Source organism: Scyliorhinus canicula, chromosome 2 (genome assembly GCF_902713615.1).
Source record: "Scyliorhinus canicula chromosome 2, sScyCan1.1, whole genome shotgun sequence".
In the NCBI taxonomy this organism is placed as follows: Eukaryota; Metazoa; Chordata; class Chondrichthyes; order Carcharhiniformes; family Scyliorhinidae; genus Scyliorhinus; species Scyliorhinus canicula.
Genome location: NC_052147.1, coordinates 224865883 through 224893392, shown reverse-complemented (window position 1 = coordinate 224893392; position 27510 = coordinate 224865883). Strand labels below are relative to the sequence as shown.

Below are 27510 nucleotides of genomic sequence, written 5' to 3'. Positions count from 1 at the left end.
TTATTATTATTCCAGTCAAAACCAAGAAGAAAGGAAGGTGGCCTCATATTGCAAAGCAATTCCCACATGCTTATACCTTTATTTATTTTTCACTCCATCGCCCTTGCAAAGAACTGTAGAAACCCAGTTGGAACTTAACCAACCCCCGCACACATACAAACATAGGTTTTACATGTCCAGGAACGGAAACATTAAATTAAACCCACTTAAAACTGTTCCTTATTTCTAATGTTTACCAATGCAAAAATAAATCCCTTAAACTACCTCTGTATTCCTAACACAATATGAATACTTTGTTTTTACTAGATTTCTCGCTGATAATAATTGATGAATGTCATCACACCCAGAAAGAAGGAGTTTACAAGAGCATAATGACCAGGTACATTGAGCAAAAGCTGAACAACAAAAAAGGGAATGCAGTGGTGACACTTCCACAGATCCTGGGATTGACTGCATCACCTGGTGTGGGCGGAGCAAAGAATAGAAAAAATGCAGAATCACACATTTTACAAGTAAGATTTTGCATTTGTTCTGCTATTTAAGTCTGTAAAACTGGCAATTTGCTCTTGACTATGCTTTGTCCATTGTCTGCCCTCTTGATGGTGGAGCGGTTTTGGTTTTAACAGCCCTCAGACACTTTCGACAATGCCCCTCACCTCATTATTGCCCTGACGTACCAGCTTAGATTATATGCCTTTGTGCAGCCTGAATCTACAACCTTTTGATTCTTAGGTGGGAATGCTGCACTGAGCAAAATAATGAGTTAGGCAACAACAGGGGGAAACAGATTAGTTACAGGTAGGCGAATTGCTGACTGATGCTTCAGAACGTCGAGGGCAAATCAGTCAATGTTACCATTTAACTTTACTGTATGAATCTAACAGATTTTTGACCCTTTTTGATTTTGTAGATTTGTGCAAACCTTGATGCTTACAAAATAATGACTGTTAAAGAGCATTGCGTACAACTGAAAGATCAAGTGAAGGATCCTGTCAAAAAGATGGAGATTGCAACAGAAAGACCAGAGGTACAAATAACTACTTCTGGGAGTCCATTTAAAGAACGTCCATTTCTAGCAAAAAAATGTTATGCTTTAATATTGGTCCAGACTAATTTGAGATGGCATGTGGTGAAGAATCTGGGAATTCCTCTCCGACACCATTAGGCAATCAACTATTGGAGTTTAGTTTGGTTCTTACATTCATTTCCCACTGTAACGACAACTTTGAAATGAATTGTGAACCTGAAATAACAACAATACAGCACAGGAACAGGCCCTTCGGACCTCCAAACCTGCACCGATCATGATGGCAACCTTTGCCAAAACCCTCAGCACTTCCTTGTGCCATATCCCTCTATACCCATCCTATCCATGTGTTTGTCAAGATGCCTTTTGAACGCCGTTAATGTCTCTGCTTCCTCAACCTCCCCTGGCAACACTCACTTCCTGTAAACCTTGCCCCACGGACCTTAAACCTATGCCCCCTGGTGACTGACCCCTCCACCCTGGGAAAGAGTGTCTGCCCATCCACTCTATCCATGCCCCTCATAATCTTGTAGACCTCCATCAGGTCACTCCTCAACCTCCATCTTTCTGATGAAAACAGTCCGAGTTTATTCAGCCTCTCCACATTGCTAACACCCTCCAGACCAGGCAACATCCTGGTAACCCTCCTCTGCACCCTCTCCAAAGCCTTCTCATCCTTCTGGTAGTGTGATGACCAGAATTGTGTGCAATATTCCAAGTGCGGCCTTATCAAGGTTCTATACAACTGTAGAATGACTTGCCAGTTTTTATACTCGATGCCCTGTCCAATGAAGGCAAGCAATCCGTATGCTTTCTTGATTACCTTGTCCACTTGTGCTTCCACCTTCAAAGATCTGTGGACATGCACGCCCAGATCTCTTTGACTTTCTGTATTCCTAAGAGTTTTGCCATTTTCGGTATATTTCCCCTCTATGTTAGACCTACCAAAATGCATTACCTCAGATTTGTCCGGATTAAACTCCATTTGCCATTTTTCTGCCCAAGTCTCCAACCCATCTATGTCCTGCTGTATCTTCTGACAATCCTCAACACTATCTGCCTCTCCACCAACCTTGGTGTCATCAGTATTCTAGGGTAAATCCCATCTGGGCCAAGAGACCTATCTACCTTAATACATTTTAAAATACACAATACCGTCTCCTTTTCAATGTTAACATGATCCAGGCTGTTCACACAACCTACCCAAGAATCATCTTCCACAAAGTCCCTTTCTTTGGTGATCACTAAAGCAAAGTACTAATTTAGTACCTCGCCCATTTCCTCTGGCTCAATACATAGATCCCCCCCACTATTCTTAAGTGGTTCAATCCTTTCCATGACTACCCTTTTGCTTTTTAAATATGAATATAAAGCTTTGGGATTCACCTACTTGCCAAGGATTTTTCACAACCCCTTCTAGCCCTCCTAATTTTCCACTTCAGTTCCTTCCTATTTCCTTTATACTCCTCAAGGGTTTCGACTGTCCCTACCCTTCTAGATCATACAAAAGTCTCCTTGTTCATTTTGAAGAGGTTCACAATATCCCTCGTTATTCAAGGCTCCCTAAACTTCCCATACTTATCCTTCATTCTTTCAACAACGTGACTTTCCTGAATCCTAATCAACTGTTGCTTGAAAGACTCCCACATGTCCGATGTTGATTTACTATCCAACAGCTGCACCCAATCCAAATTCTTCAGTTCCTGTCTAATGTTATTGGAATTTGTCTTTCCCCAGTTTAGCACCGTAACGTTAACCAGACTTTGCTTGCTCCTCCATAGATGCTGTCTGACCTGTTGAGTGACACCAGCATTTTCTGTCTTTGTTCTAAAATTTCAACATCTCTAGAATAATAACATGTAAAGCACTCGAATCCACAGGAGATAAATCAGCTTCCTCTGTAGATTATATTTTTTCACTCTATAAAGCTGAAAAAAATGCCATTGTCAGGTGCAGACACACTGCAGATACATGTTTCAGATGTGATATTCAAATATCACAAATTGTGTATTTAGAACCCTTGGTCAAAGTAGCTGACTTCACTTCCTGTTTGATTTTAAGGATCCTTTTGGAGGGCAAATGAAAGAAATGATGACGGAAATTCACACATACCTTGGACGAAGCCAAGTATCAGATTTTGGCACCCAGTCTTATGAGCAGTGGATTGTACAAAAAGAGAAAACAGGTAGGTGGTGTATTGCATGATTGTAGGAACTTTTGTAAGACATTCAATCCATTTTAATACATGAGTTATCCAATCTAACTAGCTGACAGTTGACTTGCAGAACCATGCACTTTCCTACTTATCTGATGTGCCACTGGCGAGGTAGATTTCAACGGAATGAAACCTCAAGTCCTACCCCTTATACATATCTGAAATGTGGATAATACAACTGCTATATTTTTATATGCAGCTGGATTTAATAATCTCCTTACATGCCTTAATGGGCTCTGTCCTGCATTCAATTTTATCTTTGAAAATAAGTCAAATGAGCTCCCTTTCATCAGCATAGTAGTTGGGAAATCTGAGGGTTCTCTCCCTCAAACCTACCTTCACTGGTCAATATATGTGTTGTGATTCTTACAGTTCCACGCACTGTAAGATTAGCCTTATCGGCAGCCTCATAAATAGGGCCCTAGCCATTTGCTCACCATACAAGCTTGATGTTGAAATAGGCATCTAAGGCATACTGCAAGACATGGCTACCCTGATCAGAACACTTCACGCTCTATATCACGCACACACATGAACGGTCCGATGGCATCACCTTTGGCCCTGAAAAGTGCTCAGTCTACCTCAGGTTACCCTGGAAGGGCAAAGTGTCTCAAAAATCTGAGCAACATGTGAAGCTCTCTGTTTCACGCTACTACTATGCAGTGGCAACAGGAGTGGAATTCACCACTAACAGAATCAAGCCACAAAGTTGTTCAGCCTCTAACACAAATGAGTAATGAGGTATATGAATTTCAGTGCTAGTGTGATGTTAGATATGTAGGCTGGCCCTTGAGCTGTTCCAAACAAACAAGGTACAGATCGTGTGCAACCAACCATGCTTGCAAAACTCAAAACACAGTGTTCAGCATTGGATGTCATTCTGTGATTGGACAACATTTGCTAAATAATTGGCAATGTGCTAAAAAGTAAAGTAAGTAAAGTCTCTATCGTCCCAGATGACCACAGGCTGCTTGCTTTTCCTTTCGATTTAACCTCAGTGTGATGCATTTGCATGTACTGAAACTGCATATATTAATGCGTAGGGCCATCTTTGCAGACAGAAAGAACATGTACACACATATTGTGCTTGTTTCAGCTAAACAAAATAAATGGCAGCCATTCCCATTGACAATGGATATTTAAGTGATGGGGTCAGTGCAGCAACTGATCCGAGAGCTGCTTGATAAAATGGTGGCTACAGATTCAATAGTAGCCTTCAAAAATGAATTGGGATGTGGGGGAAGAGCAGAGTAAGTGGGATGAACTGAACTGATCTTCAAAGCAGCTAACACAGCATTGATGGGCGTAATCGTCTCCCTCTGAGCTGTCCAATTCTGTCATTCTAGTTTGGGCATAAAACCAGCATTATCAGTCTCATGGAATTTCAGGGGTCCTTATTTTGTATGTTTTAATTTCATTGTGCTGCTTCATATAGTAATTTGGTAGAGCACTGAATATGCCCATGAACGACCAAAAGGTAATCTTAACTTGAAGTGAACAATGGGTGAGTGATAGGTGGAGTGTGCCCGTGCCAGTTTATTGTCACTGTCTAGAGGCCTGAGCCATTCTGAGGCAGGACCTAATTTACTAACAGCCAGCGAGCTGCTGCCATCAAATTGGTGTCCTGATGAAGGACAAGAATCTGGCACGGCACAGGCGAGCAGCAGGTCTTTCTCAGTCCAGGATTAGCAATCCTGGTCCCCTGGCCCCACAAAATGAATCATTAAACAGAATCCTTGACCGTTGACAGACCAGTGTTTAGGCCACTCAATAGGAGGGTGTGCTTGATACACAATCTGCTCAGTTTACGTCAAAAATTACAGATAGTGTAGTTTGCATGTCACATCACCCCAATTTCCGTATTGCATGTGGCCTTCCACAAAAGCAGGTGGATTCTTCAGCTAACCACCTCAGAATCATACCCAGTTGACAGCTGCCAGTACACTATCGTAAGCATCTCACTATGGGACCCATTGCTATCTTAGTACACCATCACCCAGTTTATTCAAGGCTGGGACCTTTAAAATTGGCCCTCGTATAGAATAGATGTACTGTAGTTTCTGCTTTATTCTGCAAAAGTAGGGGCAGTTTTCATGATATATTGTCGAATCAGGTACCAAATTGTGGGCCTTTTCCAGCTCATGTTTTGTACATATAGAATGGGGATATAGATGTAAGTAGAAACACATTGTATTGCTACTGTTTCAGAAACAGTTGAGTTGTTAAGCTGTAATACAGCCCACACATACTACTGAGGTAAATGATCTGACTTTTTCGTCCACAGGAGCAAAAGAAGAGAATCGTAAACTGCGTGTTTGCGCAGAGCATTTAAGAAAATACAATGATGCCCTGATGATTAACGATACCATAAGGATGATTGATGCATATAATTATCTCACAGACTTCTATCAAGATGAGAAAAGGAAGAAGATCACAGACGATGATGAGGATACACCAAAGTCAAAATTGGATGATACTGATAGGTTTCTGATTAACCTATTTAATGGTAATATATTTCTGCATATGTTTGCAACGTAGCAAAGCTTCATGTACGGATAAGTAACTATACGTGGGTCAGCTTCACTTTTGTAAAATGAGTAACATTTCAACAGCTTTTCTTCATGGGTGGCTTTTTGTCCCTTAACCAATTTTAGATGTTGATGTCATTGTCCCTTTAATCCCTTGGGATTTCAGTTTTGATAATATGGCAATTACGGGGTAATTTATCAAGACCTTTTGAAAGTCCAACATCAATCCTTTCCATTACTTCATCAAAGAACTCTCGAGTTAATGCACACGTTAATAAATGTAAGATTGTTCTGTAATGGTTTTCACTCTGATTGTTATCCTCTTGGCTCCCCTGTGAATAAGCGTTCAGTTTTGACATTTCCCAAACCTGTGATATGATTGTGATTGCCAGCTGGCTATTACACACTCACTCTGCCACTCTGAAGTTAACTCAGTATACTACGCTCCTCAGTTGTAAGAAGGGATTTCAGTGGTTGGAGTCAATGAGCAGCAAAGGACGAAAGAAAAACAGAAAATACTCAGCAGGTGTGGCAACATCTGCGGAGAGATAAAGGGAGTTATTGATCACCTTATATCAGAACTGGGGGAAGCCCAAAATATATTAGGCGGGTGTCTCCATCCCACCGCGCCAGATTTCTGGTTCAGCACGTTGTCGGGATTCTCCGTTTCACCGGCTAGTCAATGGAGTTTCCCATCGTAGGACAGCCCCTTGCCGTCGGGAAACCCCCGGGCTGCCGGCAAAATGGAGCATCCCAGCAGAGGAGAATTCAGCCCATTAGGTTTTAGTATGCCAATGGGGGAACGTGGAATAAGAACATAACAAAAGGTCTGTGATGGGAACAAAGATGAGAGGCATTAAATGACAAAAGAGTTGGGACAAATAAATAAATAGAGATGTGCCAGAGGAGGTTTGAATAGCAGAATAATAAACAGACGATCTGAAAGCAAAAACAAGTGAAAAACAATTAAGACTGAAACAGGTGAAGAAAAGGAAACAACACAGTGGAAGAGGTTATGGACTGAAATTGTAAAACTCAGTGTTTAATTCAGAAAGTTGTAATTTGCCTAATTGAGCAGACAAAAGGATGAAAGACTCTGCGAGGAATTGTCTACAGATCTAATAGTAAGGATTAAGGGTGAATGTAGCCAAAAAAAGGGTGTGATCTAACCAAAAACAGAGTCTGTCGTGTGTGGGATTAGTGGATTAAGGGTCGGGAATTACCCCGCTGTGTAACGGCACTCTGTTTTATTTTCGGGCCTCTGACAATGGAGCTCCCCAGTGCAGGACCCCGATCTCCTGACGCCCAACTCACCTATAAAGTGGTCCTTGTGCCTCCAGAACCCACGTCATATGGGCAGGGCACCCCTGGGCCTGAAACTTAGCGGGGGCAAAATGCCAGCTTGACACCTGGGCACTGCCAGCCTGCATCCTGGCAGTGCTAGGATGGCACTCAATTGTCATTGGCATGGTGCCCAGTTAGCATTAGAAATGCCAGGGTGCCACTCTGTCCAGAGGCCGACCACCCAAGGGCATCCAATCATTTGGGAGACCCCCCCCCCCCCTCAAATGCCGTTCTGCCTGGGGACTTGTGGTAAATGGCGCCTGGCTGGTGTCTCCTTGGCAAGACTGGTAGATCCTGCGAGCCGGTTCGATCTAGAGTCGTCAGAATTTAGTGAGCTTTTACTCACTTGATTCTGCAAATCTGGGTCCCGCCCATTGAGGGCGGGATCCAGATCGCAACATCTCACGAGATCTAATGAAATCTCGTGAGGCATAATGACCATCGGGAATCCTGGAAGAGGCCACTCGTGGGATCCACCATCCGATTCCGGTGGTACACCACCAGTAAATCACGCCCAAAGTGTTTACAAGACAGAAACAGAGTAACGATGAACAGCTGTTTTATGTCTGCAGGAAGGCAGTCAAGTTCCCTGCTGGCAGTATTAGGATCACAACTTTTCCTAACTTTGGCTTGGGTGTACAGGGGACAGTTGTAAAATTTGCAGATGGCACAAAACGTGGAATTATTGTGAAGTGTGAAGAGGATAATGGTAGACTTCATGAGGACATAGACAGGTGGACAGGTTTAATGCAGAGAAGTGTGAAGTGATATAGTTTGGTAGAAAGGTGAAGAGAGGCAATATAAAATAAAGGATAATAATGGGGGTGCAGGAGTAGAGGGACCTGGAAATACTGGCACACAAATCATTGAAGATGGCAAGGCAGGTTGAGAAAGTATTTAATAAGGTATATGGGATCCTGGGCTTTATGTGTAGAGACATAACAGTGGATTTCTGCAGATTTAGGATGACTCTGGAGCCCTTTATAAATGGCAGACAGGACCCGATTCTGAGTTTTGCACACTAATTCCTGGCGGCAGCAGTTTTCACCAGCACAGCATAAGGGTGCAGGTAGCAATCCCACATCCTGCACTCACAATCTGACTGGCTCCACTGCAGAGGTAGGCATCCCCTAGTCAACAGTAGTGGACTCACCAACATTAAGGGCATTTAAATGGTCATTGGATAAGCATATGGATGATAAGGGAATAATGTAGATGGGCTTTAGAGTCGTTTCACAGGTCGGCGCAACATCGAGGGCTGAAGGGCCTGTACTGCGCTGTAATGTTCTATGCATCGCACCCTATTTCCTTGGAGTTGGTCCAGTTTCTCTAGGATTCATGGTTTATAACCCCTCAAAGGAGTTGCAAAACATTGTCTTGATTCTGGAACGTTTTGAAACAGTTTGAAAGATCTTCCACCCCTCTTACCACTCTTCATGACCCCTCATATTCTCCATGCCAACTTATGTCCCTTCCATGTCCATCCACCAAATATGCACTATGGTAATAACCGATGAGCCATACAATAACAATGGCAAGTGAGGAACTTCTGAAGACAAAAATCATCCATTCAGAAATGGTCTTTGAAAAAACTGCTGTTCCTACAACCCTATAAAAGTGTCAGTCACATGGCCATTGAAGTATCAATAATAGTGGCTTCAAACACTTCACACCTCTTAATCATTGAGACATTTACAAGAGATCACAGCAAGAATAACTTATTAAAACCACATTAAAATGTCAATCAAGCATGGTCAACAATTCACTTCAGTTATCAAAAGAGATTCCCTGCTGAGCTAATGATTTTATTGGTCTGGGCTCTCAACCAAACGTACAAAATGAGGACAGGTGACCGGTTCATTATTATTTTATGACTTATTGATACATGACGCACTGTGGGTAAAGAGGCATTGAAGGGGCTTGGATTGGCAGAGGAAGTGTGAGGGGGCATAAGAGTGGGTGTGAAGGGTGAAGTGATGTGAGGAATGAAGGCTGGAGGGCTGCCTTTATTACAACTGGGGCAAAATGTCAGAGAACCAAAACAGGCCTGCCCACTCATATGAGCACCTAGGATCTTATTTTGGGGTCCGAGTCCATTCTGCACCCATCACCCCAGACCAAAGATTGGGTGATTCAGGTTTGTTTAAACTGAATTGGGTCTGCCCAGTTAGATAATTTCCTGGCACGAGCATGGTAGTGTAAACTGGCCCAAAGAAAAGCAAAGATTAAGGTGCACCTTAACACTGGTTCAGCCTCAACTAGAGCATTGTGCCCCGTTCTGAGCACCATACTTTGAGAAGCATGTGAAGACATTGGAGAGTGTGCAATGAGGTATTACAGAACCTTTCCAGGGATGAAGTTCTTCACTTCCATGGATAAATTGAGGCTTTCCGCAGAGAACAAATAAATTGAGAGGAGATTTGATAGAGGTGTTCAAAATCATGAGAAAGATGGACAGAGTAAATGTAGAGAAATTATTCACTTGGCATAAGTGCCGAGAACCAAAGACATCAATTTGAGATGAATGAACGAAAGAGCAGAAAGCGGCATGAGGAAAAATATCTTTACGCAACGAGTGGTTGGGATCAGAAACGCACTGCCTGAGAGTGTGATGGAGGCCGATTCAATCATGGCTTTCAAAAGGGAACTGGATAATTACCTGAAGAGAAATAAATAGAAGTTACATGGGGAAACAGTGTCAAGGTGGATAGTGGATCATTTGGCATCTCTTCTGATTATGATTTCCAATAAAGTTAGTAATAAAACTGAATGATAGAACAGATTTGTATGGTCCACTACTGCTCCTCTGTTCCCTATGTACATCCAGGCAAACCCCTTGGGCACTTGTAAAAAACTTTTTTTTGAATATGTATTAGAATATTTTCCATAATAATCAACACAAACCAGAACAAGCGAGAAAAAAATCACAAGCAAATGCAGAAATTTAAAAAAATGTATAACACATAATTAACTTAAATACTAAAACTAAACTAAACCCCCTACCAACTGACAGTGACTAAATCCTTAAAAATGGAAATACATTGCTACCATCTTAGGTAGAACCTCTCCACCGAACACTGGATGGAGAATTTGACTTTCTCCAAGTGTAGGAATGACATTAAGTCACCTAACCAAGCAGAGACAGTGAGAGGCAGAGTGGGAGACCTCCAACCAAGCAGAATTTGCCTCCGGGCTATCAGCGAGGCAAAGGCAACAACATCCGCCTCTATCCCTGACTGAATCACCGACGAATCTAACACCCCAAATATGGCCACTAACGGACACAGGTTTAAATCCACATCGAGTATCTCTTACGTGGTATTAAAGAATGAAGCCCAGAAGTTCGGGCACCCGCAAAAACAATGGGAAATTGTCCCACTCCATTTTAAGAACAAAGAAAAGTGCAGCACAGGAACAGGCCCTTCGGCCCTCCATGCCCGTGCCATCCAGGCTGCCCAACTAAACTACAATGTTCTACACTTCCTAGGTCCGTATCCCTCTATTAACTCCTGGCTTTTCCCATTTTTACCAGGTTAAAATTCACCCAAGATCGACAAGATAGATTTATTGAATGACATGACTTTTTTTTCCATCGCACTTCGTAATTTAGAACTGTAAAACGTCCTACTACTAGGTAGTTTCAGTCAAGAAAGGTGATCTCATTGAACCATACTATATTCTGAAGGGGTTTGACAACTTAAACACTGAGAGGTTGTTTGCTTTGGCTGAGGAATGTAGGCACCATTACAGGATAAGGGGTCAATCATTTAAGACTGGGATGAAGCGATATTTCTTCATTCAGAAAGTATGTGAATCTTTGGAATTGTCTGCCCCTGAAAGTTATAGGTGTTCCACCATAGAGTGGATTCAAGACGGGGATGGATACATTTTTGATCTGTGAGGGAATTGAATATGGGGAGTGGGTGGGAAAGTAAATTTTGGGCAGAAAATCAGCTATGATTATATTGATGGCCAAGCAGGCTGGAGGGGTTATGTGCTACTCCTGTTCCTGGTTCTTAGCCATTAGGCTGGTTGATGTGGAAACAGAATTGTCATGTTGGTAAAGCAGATAATCTAAGGATATGATTAAATTAAATTAAATGACCAGACTAGAATGAAAATATTTTATTTGGTCGCCATGGTATTGCATTAATAATGCTTGATGTCAACACATTAAAGGGAATGTTTTAGGAAGTAGTCCTGTCAAGCTTTTAACATTTAACAGAAATTTAGGACAATGATTAGTGCCTCACAGGATTGGACAGAATTTACTTTTTTTTTAAATTATTCTCCATTTCAGAAAAACAAGAAAAGCTTCAAATTCTTGCTAGAAATCCACAGTATGAAAATGGAAAACTGACAAAATTACGAACGACTATACTTCAAGAATTCACCAAAAAAAGACATTCAAGAGGCATCATCTTTACAAAGACACGGCAAAATGCACATGCTCTGCGTGAGTGGATAGAAGAGAATGAGAAATTTATGGATGTTGGAATTAAGGCCCATTACTTAACTGGAGCAGGCAGCAACAGTCAGTTCAAGCACATGACCCAGGTAAAATAATTTGCTCCAAGGACGAGGTACATTTTCTTCAAAATAGACTATTAAAAGTTACATGTGGGTTTCATTCTTCACAACAGCAATTTGCATTTATATCTTGGGTTGGATTCTCCACAGCCCCGCGCCAAAATTGCATTCGGTGCGGGGCTGAAGAATCCACTTTCACGCCATAATCCGGGCCCCGGAAATCGTCGTGATCACGGAGTACGCCACGCCGCCGGGAGGCCATTGCCAGAGGCCCACCCAGCAATCCTCCGCTCCCGACTAGCCGAGTTCCCGATGGCGTGGAACTAACCACCTATTGCTGGTTGGGGGTGAGGGGATCGGAGGCCGGGATGGCCTTATAGGCGGCCGTGGATTAAATCTGCGTGGTTTTAGGCTTGGGTGTGTAGCCGATTGGGGGTGTCTCATTTCTCTGTGTGGCAGTCCGAGTCCGCCATGGAGTTTGGCACGGCCGCTGGAGGCCGCCTCCGTGCGCATGCGCGGACTCCGAACCGGAAAGGCGATGGCCCGTATCCACGGCAAAAGGTGCAAGAGTCAATCCAGGTCCCTGCTAGCCCCCTGTCGGGCATTGAATTTGTTCAGCTTCTTATAAGGAATTTCTGGGGTAAAACTCCACCGTTTTTACACCGGCATGGGGACATCGTCTCATTTTGGGAGAATCCAGCCCCTTGTCTTTAATTTCATAAAACATCCCAAGACACATCACAGGATCTTAACATCCCAAGACACATGACAAGATTTTAATTATTCAAAAATTGACAAAAAGCCGATGAAGGAAACATTTTTTTTTCTTTTTAAATAATTTTTATTTAAATTTTTACAAAATATAAACATTACAACAATATTAACAAAACAACAGCGGTAAAAACCCAAGAACAACACCCACCCAACTTCAAAAGCAACTACAAACAAAAGAAAAAACAAAAGAACACCCAAACAACAAAAGGTAAATAGATAACACCCGCCACACCCCACAAACCCATGTACACAGTTCTCCCTCCCACCGAACCAAACCCCCCCCCCCCTCCCCGGGTTGCTGATGCTGCCGGCCTATTTCCCTACCGTTCTGCCAGGAAGTCCAGGAAAGGCTGCCACCGCCTAAAGAACCCTTGTACTGATCCCCTCAGGGCAAATTTCACCTTCTCCAATTTAATGAACCCCGCCATATCATTGATCCAGGCCTCCACGCTTGGGGGCCTCGCATCCTTCCATTGGAGCAAGATCCTCCGCCGGGCTACTAGGGACGCAAAGGCCAGAACACCGCCTCTTTCGCCTCCTGCACTCCCGGCTCCACTGCAACCCCAAAAATTGCGAGTCCCCAGCCTGGCTTGACCCTGGATCCCACCACCCTCGACACCGTCCTTGCTACCCCCTTCCAAAACTCCCCCAGCGCTGGGCACGCCCAAGACATATGGGCGTGGTTCGCTGGGCCCCCCGAGCACCTAGCACACCTGTCTTCGCCCCCGAAAAACCTACTACTGTAATCCTCGTCCCAGTCATGTGGGCCCTATGCAGCACCTTGAACTGTATGAGGCTAAGCCTCGCGCAGGAAGAGGAGGAATTCACTCTCTCCAGGGCATCCGCCCACGTCCCCTCCTCAATCTCCTCACCCAGCTCCTCTTCCCATTTACCCTTCAGTTCCTCCACCGAGGCCTCGTCTACCTCCTGGATCACCCGGTATATGTCCAAAATCCTCCCTCCTCCAACCCACACCCCCGAGAGCACCCTGTCCCGCACCCCACGTGGGAGCAGCAAGGGCAACCCCTACACCTGCTGCCTGGCAAACGCCCTCACCTGCATGTACCTAAACATGTTCCCCGGGGGGAGCCCAAACTTCCCCTCTAACTCCCCCAAGCTCGCGAACCTCCCCTCCACAAACAGGTCCCTCAACCTCCTAACCCCTACCCTGTGCCAGCCCAGAGATCCGCCATCAATGCTCCCTGGGACAAACTGATGGTTCCCCCGTTTCGGGGACTCCATCGAGCCCCCCACTTCTCCCCTATGCCATCTCCATTGCCCCCAAATTTTGAGGGTAGCTGCCACCACCGGGCTCGTGGTATACCTCGTTGGAGGGAGCGGCAACGGCGCCGTTACCAGCGCCTCCAGGCTCGTGCCCACACATGACGCCACCTCCATCGTCTTCCATGCTGCCCCTTCCTCGTCCATTACCCACTTACACACCATCGCTGCGTTGGCAGCCCAATAGTACCCACAGAGATTGGGCAACGCCAGCCCCCCCCTATCCCTGCCCCATTCCAGGAACACTCTTCTCACCCTCGGAGTCCCATGCGCCCACACAAATCCCGTAATACTCCTGTTGACCCTCCTAAAAAAGGCCTTCTGGATAAGGATGGGGAGGCACTGGAACAGGAACAAAAATCTCGGGAGCACCGTCATCTTAACGGACTGCACCCTCCCCACCAGTGACAGCGGTAACATATCCCACCTCTTGAACTCCTCCTCCATCTGCTCCACCAACCTTGTGAGGTTGAGCTTGTGCAGGGCCCCCCAACTCCCAGCCACCTGGACACCTAGGTACCTGAAGCTCTTCCCTGCCTGCTTCAGTGGGAGCCTACCAATCCCCTCCTCCTGATACGACGGATGCACCACGAACAACTCGCTCTTGCCCAGGTTCAACTTATACCCAGAGAAACCCCTGAATTCACTAAGACTCCTCATCACCTCCGGCATCCCCCCCCACCGGGTCCGCCACATACAGCAACAGGTCGTCCGCATAAAGCGACACTCGATGCTCCTCCCCACCCCGCACCAGGCCCCTCCAGTTCCCTGACTTCCTCAACGCCATGGCCAGGGGCTCAATCGCCAACGCGAAGAGCAAGGGGGACAGGGGGCACCCCTGTCTCGTCCCCCGGTACAGCCGAAAGTACTCCGACCTCCTCCTATTTCTGGCTACACTCGCCATCGGGGCCTCGTAGAGCAGCCTCACCCAACGCCAAACCTCTCCAACACCTCCCACAGATACTCCCACTCGACCCTATCAAAGGCCTTCTCCGCATCTAATGCCACCACTATCTCCGCCTCCCCTTCCACAGCCGGCATCATAATAACGTTGAGGAGCCTTCGTACATTCGTATTCAACTGCCTTCCCTTCACAAACCCCGTCTGGTCCTCATGAATGACCCCCGGCACGCAATCCTCTATTCTTGTGGCTAGGATCTTTGCCAGCAGCTTGGCGTCGACATGTAGCAGCGAAATCGGCCTATATGACCCGCACTGCAGAGGGTCCTTGTCCCGCTTCAGGATCAAGGAAATCAACGCCCGTGACATAGTTGGGGGCAAAGCCCCCCTCTCCCTTGCCTCGTTAAAGGTCCGGACCAACAGGGGGCCCAACAGGTCCACATACCTTTTATAAAATTCTGCCGGAAACCCATCCGGCCCCAGCGCCTTCCCCGACTGCATGCTCCCTATCCCTTTGACCACCTCCTCCAGCTCGATCGACGTCCCCAGTCCTTCCACCTGCTCCTCTTCCACCCTCGGAAATCGCAGCTTGTCCAAGAAGTGCCCCATTCCACCCTCCTCCACAGGGGTTTCTGACCGGTACAGTTCCCCATAGAAGTCCCTGAAGACCCCATTAACATCTACCCCCCCTCCGCACCACCTTCCCAGCTCTATCCGTCACTCCCCCAATCTCCCTGGCCGCGTCCCGCTTTCGGAGCTGGTGTGCCAGCATCCTGCTCGCCTTCTCCCCATACTCATACACCGCCCCCTGTGCTTTCCTCCACTGAGCTTCCGCCTTTCTGGTAGTCAATAGGTCGAACCTGGCCTGAAGGCTACGCCTCTCCCCCAGCAATCCCTCCTCTGGAGCATCCGCATATCTCCTATCCACCCTCACCATCTCCCCTATCAGTCCCTCTCCCTCTGCTTCCCCCCTCTCCCTGTGGGTTCGGATGGAAATCAATTCCCCTCTGGTCACCGCCTTCAATGCCTCCCAGACCGTCCCCACTCGGACCTCCCCATTTCATTGGCCTCAAGGTACCTCTCGATACACCCCCCAACCCTCTCGGCCACCTCCTCGTCTGCAGCCCCACCTCCAAGCGGCAGAATTCAGAATGTCCAAGTTACCAACCAGCACGCCTTTCGGGACTTGTGGGAGGAAACCGTCGCACCCGGAGGAAACCCATACAGACACAGGGAGAACATGCAGACTCTGCACAGACAGTGCCGCAAGCCAGGAATCGAATCTGGGACCCTGGCGCTCTGAAGCCATAGTGCTAACCACTATGCTACCATGCTGCCCATGAGGTCACGTGACCAAAAGCCTGGTCAAAGAGAAAGATTTAAGGCGTGTCTGAAAGAGGCAAGAAAGTTAGTGTGGCAGAGGTGTTTCAGGAGGAGATTCCACAATTTGGGCCCGGGCAGCTGAATGCACAGCGGTGGAGCAATTAAAAAGGTCAAGAAAAAAAATGGAATACTGGATTCTATGACAGGTGCTACAAAATATAAAAGCTGAGATCTAATAGTGAATCCATATAAAACCTCAGTAGAACCAGAGATGTGCACTATTGAAGATCTAGGCCAGTGTTTTTCAAACTTTGTTCCCTGGGAATCATTTTTACCAACCGGCCGAACTTCACAACCCACACCGGCTGACCTTCGCAACACACCATTTTCGCTTTCCTTTAATCTGACAGGTGAGCCGGTTTGGTCCTAACGATCTCACTCCAGTAGAGGGCAATGCACATATCAGGTGCAGAGTTCAGTCAATTCCTTTGTGCTATCTTCAACTTTGTGAGGACAGAAAATCCACCCTCGCACATGTAGATGATTGTGAAGGGCAATAACTACAAAAGGCTTTGTAAGAATGCTGGACTTGTGGCGTGTTTTTAATGTGCTGTTACAGGCAAGGCACAGAAGTTCAATTTCTTCATTTGGAGTGAGCTGTAAGTTAATAATTGACTCTGGTGTCTTAAACTCAAAAGGATTTTTCACCATCCTCTTTTTCAAAATCTGAAACTTCTCCTCTGGAAAGTAGTGACAAAAACTGTTGATCAGCGCACCCAGATGCAACTGAATAAGTCTTGTCAGTCTTTTGACAGTTCCCCTACTAACACTGTTTGCTTCGCTGTGTCATAGCAGTGTGAGGAACATGTAGTAGTTTTGGCTTTGTACTCGCACTTGCCAAACTTTCAATGATTTTTGGAAAGCATCTATTTCTTCACAGTGCCGAAAATAATCATCATCCTTGCCTTGCAATTTGAGGTTCAGTTCATTTAAAATTGGAAAGATGTCTGTACGGTAAACATAGATAGCATCCAACTTCCATTTTCCAGTATGTTCCTGCATATGACAAACATGGGCTTTGCATCTTGATTTGTATTGGCACAATGAACCTCATGAAATCATCTTTATACTGCTTTGTCCCCAATTTCAGTTTTTTCTGAGTACGCTGTTCACCAGAGGCCCTGCAGCTCTGTATATAGCTCATACAAGCACTCTTTTGTCCTGCCATGGTCTTTCCTGAATAGTGTTCTCCAGCAGATCCTGGCCTGTTTGTGTCTCTGACCCTCTCTTCCTTATAACTAAATGACCCATCCTCAGTTCTTCACAGTCCTGTTGCCTTGCTTGCTGGCAGGTAGAAAAGGGAGGAACCTCTCCTCCATGATTTTGGACCAAAAGCACGGATGTACAGGGCACGTGACGTCAGTGTACGTGCCAGGCGCATGGCCTGAACTATGCCACAGTTTGTGGAGGGAAGGCTGCTTCATTTGCATTTAAAGGCTGGTCACAACCAGCATTTTCAACTTAAAAGCCAGTTGCTTGAGCGCTTCTCCCGTGATCGGAAATGCGACGACCGATTGCTCCGCGACGCTCCCAACACTGGCCCGCGACCCACCCGCGGGTCATGACCCGCAGTTTGAAAAGTCCTGATCGAGGGACTAGAAAAATTACAACTAAGATCTGCTAATCGCTAGGACCTGCCTGACATGGAGAAGTACAAATTCAAAAATAGACTCAAAACATTGGAATTGATTTCATTAAATCAGTGGAGATTAGTGGATGTTATAATACTTAAAATTATGAAATTTGCACTGCCTGTGGGAGATGGGGGTGGAATTTAAACCTTAAAAGTTGGGTCTGGTATGATGTTAAAATATGTTTAAAAACTGAATTCCAACTCAAACCCAGCCCCTTCCGACTTTAACAGAGGTGGAGCGTAGGGAAGGCGACCATCCCACTCAGGGTTGGCACATTAAACACCATTATAAGGATGCAAGCCTCATACTTAACCACCATTTAAATTTAACCTTAGCCACACAGATTTTTCAGGCCGCAGAAAACCTGCTGGCTAAAGATGGCTGAGGATTGTTGGATTCAGGATGGAAGGACCTTTCCACTTATCTGCTGGATCTGCATATTTTTGTTTGGTTTGACACCATCCTTAACTTGAAAATGAAAATGAATGAAAATCGCTTATTGTCACGAGTAGGCTTCAATGAAGTTACTGTGAAAAGCCCCTAGTCGCCACATTCCGGCGCCTGTCCGGGGAGGCTGGTACGGGAATCGAACCGTGCTGCTGGCCTGCCTTGGTCTGCTTTCAAAGCCAGCGATTTAGCCTTGTGAGCTAAACCAGCCCCTCTTTATTCTTTATCCTTGAATGGTACATCCTTTCCACACACTCTTTCTTTGTCGTTGGAATATATGTTTAAGATCGTCAGCCGGGCTTGTAGTATGGCACATTTACATGTACTGAAATTACATATATTAATGCACAGGGCTCTTTTCTTTGCATACAGAAAGAACATGTACACACGCTAAATAAAATAAGTGATACCCGTTCACTGGTTCGTTCCTCAGGTCAATGTCTTGAACAATCAAGCTCAAGCTGCCTGGTTTAAATTTCAAACAGTGATTGGCAGTTAACTGTCAGTCACCATCAACTGGTGCATTTTCCATGGCAACACCTCTGCCATTCAGAGTCCACCTGCAACTAATCAGCACTCTTCTCATATAGTATAAAGTTGTTGTTCCCCCTGACATTGGTATTCTTGTCCTGATAAGTGCAAGACAAAATATTTTGAAAACATGTATTTTTTCAGCAATACATAAATATATATTTGTAGAGAGTTCTGAACGTCTCCTAAAATGTCTGCTTTGCTTATCTACTGGCTTACCTTCTAACTATTTCCCAATTCCACTTTAACCACCTCTGTCTCCATACCCTTGTAACTGCATTCATTTAGGCTTTTCACTTAAACTCAAACTGAAATGAAATTCTGACATATTATGATCACTCTTACCTGCAAGATCATTTACTGAAAAGTCATTAATTAATCCTTTCTAATTACATATTACCACGTCTAAAACAGACTGATCCCTGGTTGGTTCAAAAATGTGTCATTCGAAGAAACTGACCCGAATATACTCCATGATCTCATCCTCCAAGCTACTTTTGCCAATTTGTCCATTAAGATTAAAATTGTCCAGGGTTATTGCACTCTCTTTCTGACAAACCCACACTATTTCTCGAGTTATATTCCATCCTGCAGTTTAGTGGCTGACAGCAGGTTTTAAACCGTCCCCACCAGTTACTTCTTTCCTTTGCTATTTCCTATCTCCCTCCAAACTGATTTGACATTTTGATCCTCCAAACAAAGATCATTTTTCACTGTTCTACTGATCTCTTATTTACCAACAGAGCTACCCCACCTCCTTTCCCTTCATTCCTGTCTTTCTAAAATGTCAAAAACTCTTGAATGTTCAGATCCCAGCCATGGTCACTTTGCAGCCATGTATCTGCAATGGCTATCATACTTATTTATTTTAATTTGTGCGATGAATTCCTCCATCTTTTTTTTAAATTCATATTTACAGGGTGAGGGCTTCGCTGGCCAAGCCAGCATTCATTGTCCATCCTTAATTGCCTTTGGGAGGTGGTGGTGAGCTGCCTTCTTGAACCGTTGCGGTCCATGTGGTGGTACACCCACTGTGCTATTAGCGAGGAGTTCCAGGATTATGACCACATGACAGTGAAGGAACAGCAATATATTTCCAAGTCGGGATGGTGAGTGACTTGGAGGGTAACGTGGTGTTCCCATATATTTGCTGCCCTTGTCCTCCTGGATGGTGGAGGCCATGGGTTTGGAAGGTGCCTAAGGAGCATTGAAGATCTTGTGGATGGTACACACCGCTGTCACTGTGCATTGGTGATGGAACGAGTAAATGTTTGCGGAAGGGGTGCCAATCAAGTGGACTGCTTTTCCCTGGATGGTGTTGAACCTTTTGAGTGTTGTTGGAACTGCACACATCAAGGCAAGTGGGGAGTATTCCATCACACTCCTGACGTGTGCCTTGCCGATGGTGGACAGGAACGGGGGAGTCAGGAGGTGAGTTACTCACCACAGGACCCGTAGCCTCTGACTTGCCCTTGTAGCCACAATATTTATATGGCTAGTCCAGTTCAGTTTCTGGTCAATGGTAACCCCTAGGATGTTGATTAAAGTGGATTCAGTGATGGTAATGCCATTGAATGTCAAGGGGTGATGGTTTGATCCTGTCTTGATGGAGATGGCCATTGCCTGGCATTTGTGTGATGCGAATATTACTTGCCATTGTCGGTCCAGGCCTGTAAATTGTCCAGGTATTGTTGTATTTGTACATGGACTGCTTCAATGTCTGAGGAGTGGCACATGGTGCTAACCATTGTGCAATCATCAGCGAACATTGCCACATCTGACTTTATGTTGGAAGGAAGGTCACTGGTGAAACAGCGAAGATGGTTGTGCCTAGGATACTATCCTGAGGAACTGCTGCAGTGATGTTCCGGGATTGAGATGACTGATCTCCACTAACCACAACCATCTTCCTTTGAGTCAGGTATGACTCCCAACTAGTGCAGATGTTCCCCCATGATTCCCATCGACTGCAGTTTTGCTAGGGCTCCTTGATGCCATACTAGTTCAAATGCAGCCTTGATTTCAAGGACAGTAACTCGCAACCTCATCTTGTTACAAATGCTGTGTGCGTTCAGATAAAGAATCTTTCGTTCTGTCTTTTTACCTAATTTCCTGGTTAATTCTTACATTTCTATACTCTGCCCCTTTTGTCACACTCAGATTATTGTTACCCACATCAATAATCTGTACTATTGCCTTGTCCTTTCTCTTTAACTTTCCAAATCTCCCCTCACGTGTGTCTTCTCCCCCATTATTTAGTTTAAATCCCTCTCTCTAGCTCTAGTTACACGATTCACCAGCTATATGGTTCCAGTGCCGTTCAGGTGAAGGCCTTCCCATGATACAGCTTCCTCTTTGTCCAGTCTTGGTGCCAGTATCCAATGAATCAAAACCCCCATTTCTCCTACTCCAATCTTTGAGACGCAGTAGTAACCTTCAAAGGGATCTTGAAGATACACGTGAAGGGAAAACAATTGCAGGATTATGTGAAAATAAACAGGGCAGTGGAATGAATTGGAAAGCTGCATCAAAGACCTGACAAAGAAACAATGGGCTGCCTGACTTCCTTCTGTGTTCCATGACTCTATAATTAGGGTCACTGTTTCTGTGGAGGATACACACCATCAGGGATTGGTTGTGGTGAAAAGCCAGTGTGCATAATGCACTTGTAATGACTGGAGAGCCCTCACAGCAAGATCTTGTATTTCATATATCAAATTTCTAATCCACTTGTAAAATAATTCGTTCAAGTAATTCTCATAACCTTTCAAGAAGTTTCTGAAAGATTTAGCATTAAGAGTCAGCAAGTATGTTTCAGTAAACCTCAAAGATATCCATAGGGCTGGCTTGTCCTTCTACTAGGAAGCTCTTGCCAGGAAACAAAATATAGCAACTCGTTCAAGTGTTGGATCTGCAAATCATACTTGCTAACTTGCAGACCTGTATACTGTATAGCTGGGTAATTATATAAATGTTGCTTGGATCAAAATCTATTGATACCTCTAAAAGAATAAAAAGTCTAACATTGTAGCATTCTTAACTCATACCATTTAATTAATCACAGTTGGGCTTAGTACACAAGTGCAGTCTGTAAGTCATTGAAGTGTGGAAGGTGAATGGCTGTATTCCATATTCAATGTGCCGAGAAAGCAAAACAAAATGAATTTCTGGATGTGTTCTGTTTAGGTCAAGGTTACATATTTAGACTTTGCACCAAGATTAGAAATGCTATATAATGGAAATCAGTTACATTACGACTGGAAAATATTCATGCTTACTTAAATGATCCGGCAATCAACAGATCAGCTGATCAAAGCTCTGCAGCCCTATCAATCAATTGTGAATGGTGGTGGACAATTAAGCAACTAAGAGGAGAGGAGGCTCCACAATTATCCCATCCTCAATGATGGGGCAGCCCAGTAAATCAGGGTAAAAGTCAAGGTCGAAACATTTGCAACCAGCCAGATATGTTGCGTGGATGATCCTTCTCGGCCTCCTCCTGAGGTCCTCAGCATCACTGATGCCAGTCTTCAGCCAATTTGATTCACTCGACATGATGTATGTCAAGAAATGGCTGAAGGCACTGGATCCAACAAAGACTACAGACCCTGACCACATCCCAGCAATAGTACTGAAGACTTGTGGTCGAGAGCTGGCCGTGCCTCTAGCCGGGTTTTTCCATACCTCGACAAAACCAGCAGCCACCCGACATTCACCCTGGTATATCCTGTCCACAGAAAGGAGAAAGCCTCTCAATCATCTGCAAAGCGGTGGAAGGTGTTGTTGACAGTGCCATCAAGTGGAACTTACATAGCAATAACACATCACTGATGCTCAGTTTGGGTTATTCCAGGACCACTCAGCTCCTGACCTCATTACAGCCTGGGTCCAAACAAGGACAAAAAGCTGAACTCAAGAGGTGAGTTGAGAGTGACTGCTCTTGACATAAAGGCAGCATTTCATCAACTATGACATCAAGGAACCCTGGCAAAATTGAAACTAACGGGAATCAGTGGAAATTTCTCCACTAGTTGGAGCCATACCTAGCACAAAGGGAGGTGGTTGTGGTTGTTGGAGATCAATCATCGCAGTTTCTGGACATCGATGTAGTAACTCCCCATGCTATTATCTGAGGCACAATCATCCTCAACTTTTTCATCAATCCATTATAAAGTCTGATGCGTGGATGTTTGCTGATCATTGCACAATATTCACCACCATTCTCAACTCCTCAGATACTGAGGCAGTCCATGCTCGTATGTCTCAATACCTGGACAATAATCAGGCTTGGGCTATAAGTGGCAAGCTTCTGCCATGCAAGTGGCAGGCAATGACCATCTCTAACAAGAGAGTATAACCATTTTCCCTTGACATTCAATGGTATTACCATTGCAGAATCCCCCACTAAGATGCTTGGGGTTACCATTGACCCAGAAATTGAACTGGACCAGCCATACACTGGCTGTAAAAGCAGATCAGAGGCTGGGTATTCTGAGGCAAATAACTCAACATCTGTCGCCCCAAAGCCTGTCCACCATCAACAAGGCATAAGTCGGGAGTGTGATAGAATACTCGTCACTTGCCTGGCTGAGTACAGCTCTTAACAACACTCAAAAAGCTTGACACCATCCAGGAAGAAGCAGTCCACATGATTGGCACTCCATCCAGCAAATTAAACATTTAATTCCACCACCACCATACAATGGCAGCAGTGCATACTATATACAAGATGCACTGCAGAAATCACCAAAACTGCTTTGACAGCCCTTCCAAACCATCTACCATCTCGCAGGAGCAGGGTAGTAGATAAATTGGAACATCCTGCACGTTCCCCTCCAAACCATGCACTTGTCTTGAAACTATATCACATTCCTTCACTTGGCAAGTTGTTGCAGTGCAGCTTATATAGATGGTACACACTGCTGACACTGTGTGCCAGTGTTGGAGGGAGTGAATGTTTAACGTGGTGGGATGGCTTGCTGACCAAGTTGGCTACTTTGTGGTAAAGGCGGCCGTCTGCTTCGAACGCAGTGTATGGGCGGTCTGCCTTATGAATGGGGAGCTGGTGGTAGTTATATTTCAGGTCCACTGTCGAGAAGACCCGCTACTGTGCAATCTGATTGACCATATCAGATATGCGTGGGAAGGGTACGCGTCGAGCTGCGTGTACCGATTGATGGTCTGACTGTAGTCATCGACCATCCTATTCTTCCCAGTTTTGATTACTACCACTTGGGCTCTCCAGGGGCTGTTGCTGGCTTCGATGCTACCTTCCCGCAGCAGCCGCCGGAAGGTCCTGTCCTGTATCGTCTGCTCCTGGTGACGACAGGTTTGCAATCCGGGGTAAGGTTTGCAAAAAGGGAAGGTGGGTCGACCTTGAGGGTCGCGAGGCTGCACACAGTAGGGGGTGGTAGGGGCCCGCCAGATTTCAGGGTTAGGCTCTGGAGGTTGCACTGGAAGTCCAGGCCGAGTAGCAAGGCAGCGCTGAGGTTAGGGAGGAAGTAGAGGCGAAAGACACTGAACTCCATGCCCTGGACAGTGAGAGTGGCGATGCAGTACCTCCGGATCACCACGGAGTGGGATCCGCAGGCCAGGGAAATTCTGTGATTGGCAGGGGGAACCGCGAGGGAGCAGCGCCTTACCACATCAGGATGAATGAAGCTCTCAGTGCTCCCAGAGTCCAGCAGGCAGGAGATCTCATGTCCGTTGACCTTCAGTTTAGTTGAAGCAGTCGCGAGGTTGTGTGGTCGAGACTGGTCAATCGTGACCGAGGCGAGACGCGGCTGGTCATCGGTGGTTGCAGGTGATGAGCAGCCTGATGAGGTGCGCGACAGGCAGGGGTCCCGAGTCGGGCAAGATGGCGGTGCCCACGAGCCGCATGTGTCGTGGGGGAGACAAGATGGCGGCGCCCTGGGGCTGCACATGTCGCGAGGAAGGCAAGATGGTGGCGCCCGTTGGTTCTGGGAGGAACAAGATGGCCGTGCCCACGAGCCGCATGTGTTGCGATTCGGGCAAGATAGCGGCGTCCACTGTGGTCTGAGGAGGGGAAGATGGTGGCGCTCACTGGCCGCACATGGGGGGTGCCGGGACAATATCGGTGATTGAGTGGGCCTGGCACACTGCAGCGAAATGTCCCTTCTCGCCACAGGCCTTGCAGAGGGCGCTCCGCGCCCGGCAGCGCTGTCGGGGGTGTTTTGACTGCCCACAGAAGTAGCATTTGGGCCCGCCGGGGTTGGTTGGCTGCCGCGCGGCACAGGCGTGGGGCTGGCTAAGGTCGGTCGCTGGTGGGTTCCACGATGGGGCGGCCGCCTGCAGAGTCCACGATGCACAGAGTGGGGTGGGCCTCGCGGTCGGGGGCATAGGCCTGAATGTTGCGTGATGCGACCGTAAGTGAGAGCGCTAGCGTTTTGGTCGCCACAAGGTCGAGCGTGGCCCCTTCTAAGAGGTGCTGGCGGATGTAGTCACACCCTATGCCCGTAACAAATGCGCCTCTCATCAGCAAATTCGAGTGTTCCATGGCCGTAACGGCCTCACAGTCTCTAACTAGGGAGATGAGGGGGCGCCAGAAATCATCCACTGACTCACCGGGAAGCTGGCGCCTCGTGGAGAGGAGGTGTCTGGCGTAGATTTTGTTAGTCCGCTGAGCGTAGTTTTCCTTCAGTAGCGCCATGGCCTCTGCGTAAGTTGGCGCGTCCTGGACGAGTGGAAAGACGTTGGAGCTCACCCGCGTGTAAAGGATCTGGAGCTTCTGTGCTTCTGGAATTAAGTCTGGCGCAGATCCGATGTATGCTTTGAAACAGGCTAGCCAATGTTCAAAGTCCTTTTTGGCGTTGTCTGCTTGAGGATGCAGCTGCAGGCGATCCGGCTTGATGCGGAGGTCGATCTCTGAAAACTCAGTGTAATAAATTGATGCACTATCAATTACGCAAAGACGAGAGTAGGATGTAATTGAGGCTTTATTACACTGAGATGTGTGGCCTCCTACAGCAGCTGATGAGATGGCTGCTGTACCGGGAGCACACATATTTATACTCCGCCTACTGGGCGGAGCCAGCAGGCAGGGATCTACCCCCGTACCTGTAGTACAGGGGCCTTACCGTAAAGCACCTATAACAACATCCTCTATATACAATATATACATCAGCGGTGACTACCACAAAAGCATTACAGGGTACAAAGTTTTCAACATAATCTCAACAAACTTAATCTACTTCCTGTTCCATTTCTTTATTGTTCCTGCTGTTTCTGGCATGACATAATATAAAATGGGATGGGGAGTACAGATTATTATTTTTGAACAAAGCTATTACACGTATCATATACAGTACATGATATATGGTGTACAGTTCAGTTAAGCTTTACCAGCATAATTTTGTCATTGCAGGTAACTAAAGTAGTTAAAATAGCTATAGACATGCAAGTTTGTTTGTATGTACTTCGTGGATGTAAATGAAAAGAGTCACAGCCTTGCAATTGTATATTTTCAAACATTTAGATTATCGAAGCCCCAAAAGTCATATTCTAAATATATCATCATATATCAACTGTAGCTTAATGAATTAAATAAAAAACAATATCAGAATTTTAAATCTGCCAATATTTTAATCTTCAGCACCAAACCAACAGCAAGTCTAGAAGATCATGGGCTGGATTCTCCAGTATTGCGTCCATGTCTCCATTCCGGCGACAAAACGGTCGAGTTTTGCACCAGAAAAACTTGGATCAAAGAGACACGAATTCCCAGCCCTGCAGGGGACGAGCAAGGACCCAGAATAGATATCGCAGCTTTTCTGCAGATACGGGCCCCGGCACTTCCGGGTCGGAGGCTGTGCATGCGCACAGCGGTGGCCTTGAGTGGCTTCGCCGTGCTCCATGGCAGACTCGGACTGCGGAGCTGGACCCAAAAAAGAGACCCCCCCCCCCCCCTCCCCCCCACCGATTGGCTTGGCCCTCAAACCCCGCACAACCATTCCCTGGCCGCCTACATGCCGCCCCCCCCCCTGACCTCCGATCAACCCGCCCCCAACTAGAACAGCCGCGGACTGTGTCCGCAGCCGCCACACGAGTATCCCGACAGGCTGGAGCACATTAGTCCCACACCGTCGGGACTTCGGCCGCTCCGGGGCGGAGAATGTCAAAGTGGGCCTCTGGCAATGACCCCAGGTAGGTTCCAGGTGGCACGGCGTACTCCCCTAGTACACCGCTTTTAGGGGCCCGCAGAATCAGTGAACCGGCTCCGGTCCTGATTTCTTGCGGGAACATGGATTCTCCGCCCCCGCGCCAGTTGCGAGAATGCGGAGAATCCAGCCCCATTAATTTGTTGAATCTCAAGAGTAGCAACTTCTTGATGAATATTATTATTATTCAATTTCTGAATGCATAGTTTCTTTTATTCCTGAATTTTTAATATATATATTTATTCTTTGAATAGAATGAGCAAAAGGAGGTGCTCGGCAAATTCCGTGATGGAGAAATAAACCTCCTGATTGCAACGACAGTAGCAGAAGAAGGTCTGGATATAAAAGAATGCAATTTTGTAATCCGTTATGGTCTGGTCACTAATGAGATTGCCATGGTCCAAGTAAGTTTATTTGATGTCGTGTTTGCTTAAACATTCTTGTTTCATATCATATAGCACTTTTTAATATAGTGTCAGTTGCTGTAATCCCTACCCGGTTCATAAGGGCCTTCATCTATTTTTAACTCAGTATTGAAAAAAAGTTGAAAATGTTGAAGAAGGGGGCTAAAGAAGCTGAACTACTGCATTTGCCACTCGCTTTTCTTCTTCAAAGTTCTTGAACGTGTGTCTCTCAAATTTACACCCATCTTTCCAGGAACTCCCACGTTTGAATTCCCAAAATCAGGGGCGCGATTCTCTGACCCCCACGCTGGGTGGGAGAACCGCGGGAGGGCCGG

General features: G+C 46.0%; 1 protein-coding gene across 1 annotated transcript in view; it reads left to right on the top strand.

The window, feature by feature from the left end:
• The window catches only part of ifih1 (interferon induced with helicase C domain 1), a 172920-nt gene that overhangs the window by 132083 nt on the left and 13327 nt on the right, over positions 1 to 27510 (top strand). The window contains exons 6-11 of the mRNA XM_038789675.1: positions 307 to 512; positions 911 to 1027; positions 3089 to 3212; positions 5527 to 5748; positions 11415 to 11671; positions 27026 to 27175. Of these exons, the coding sequence (XP_038645603.1) occupies positions 307 to 512; positions 911 to 1027; positions 3089 to 3212; positions 5527 to 5748; positions 11415 to 11671; positions 27026 to 27175 (1076 nt within the window). The remainder of the gene's footprint in view (positions 1 to 306; positions 513 to 910; positions 1028 to 3088; positions 3213 to 5526; positions 5749 to 11414; positions 11672 to 27025; positions 27176 to 27510) is intronic.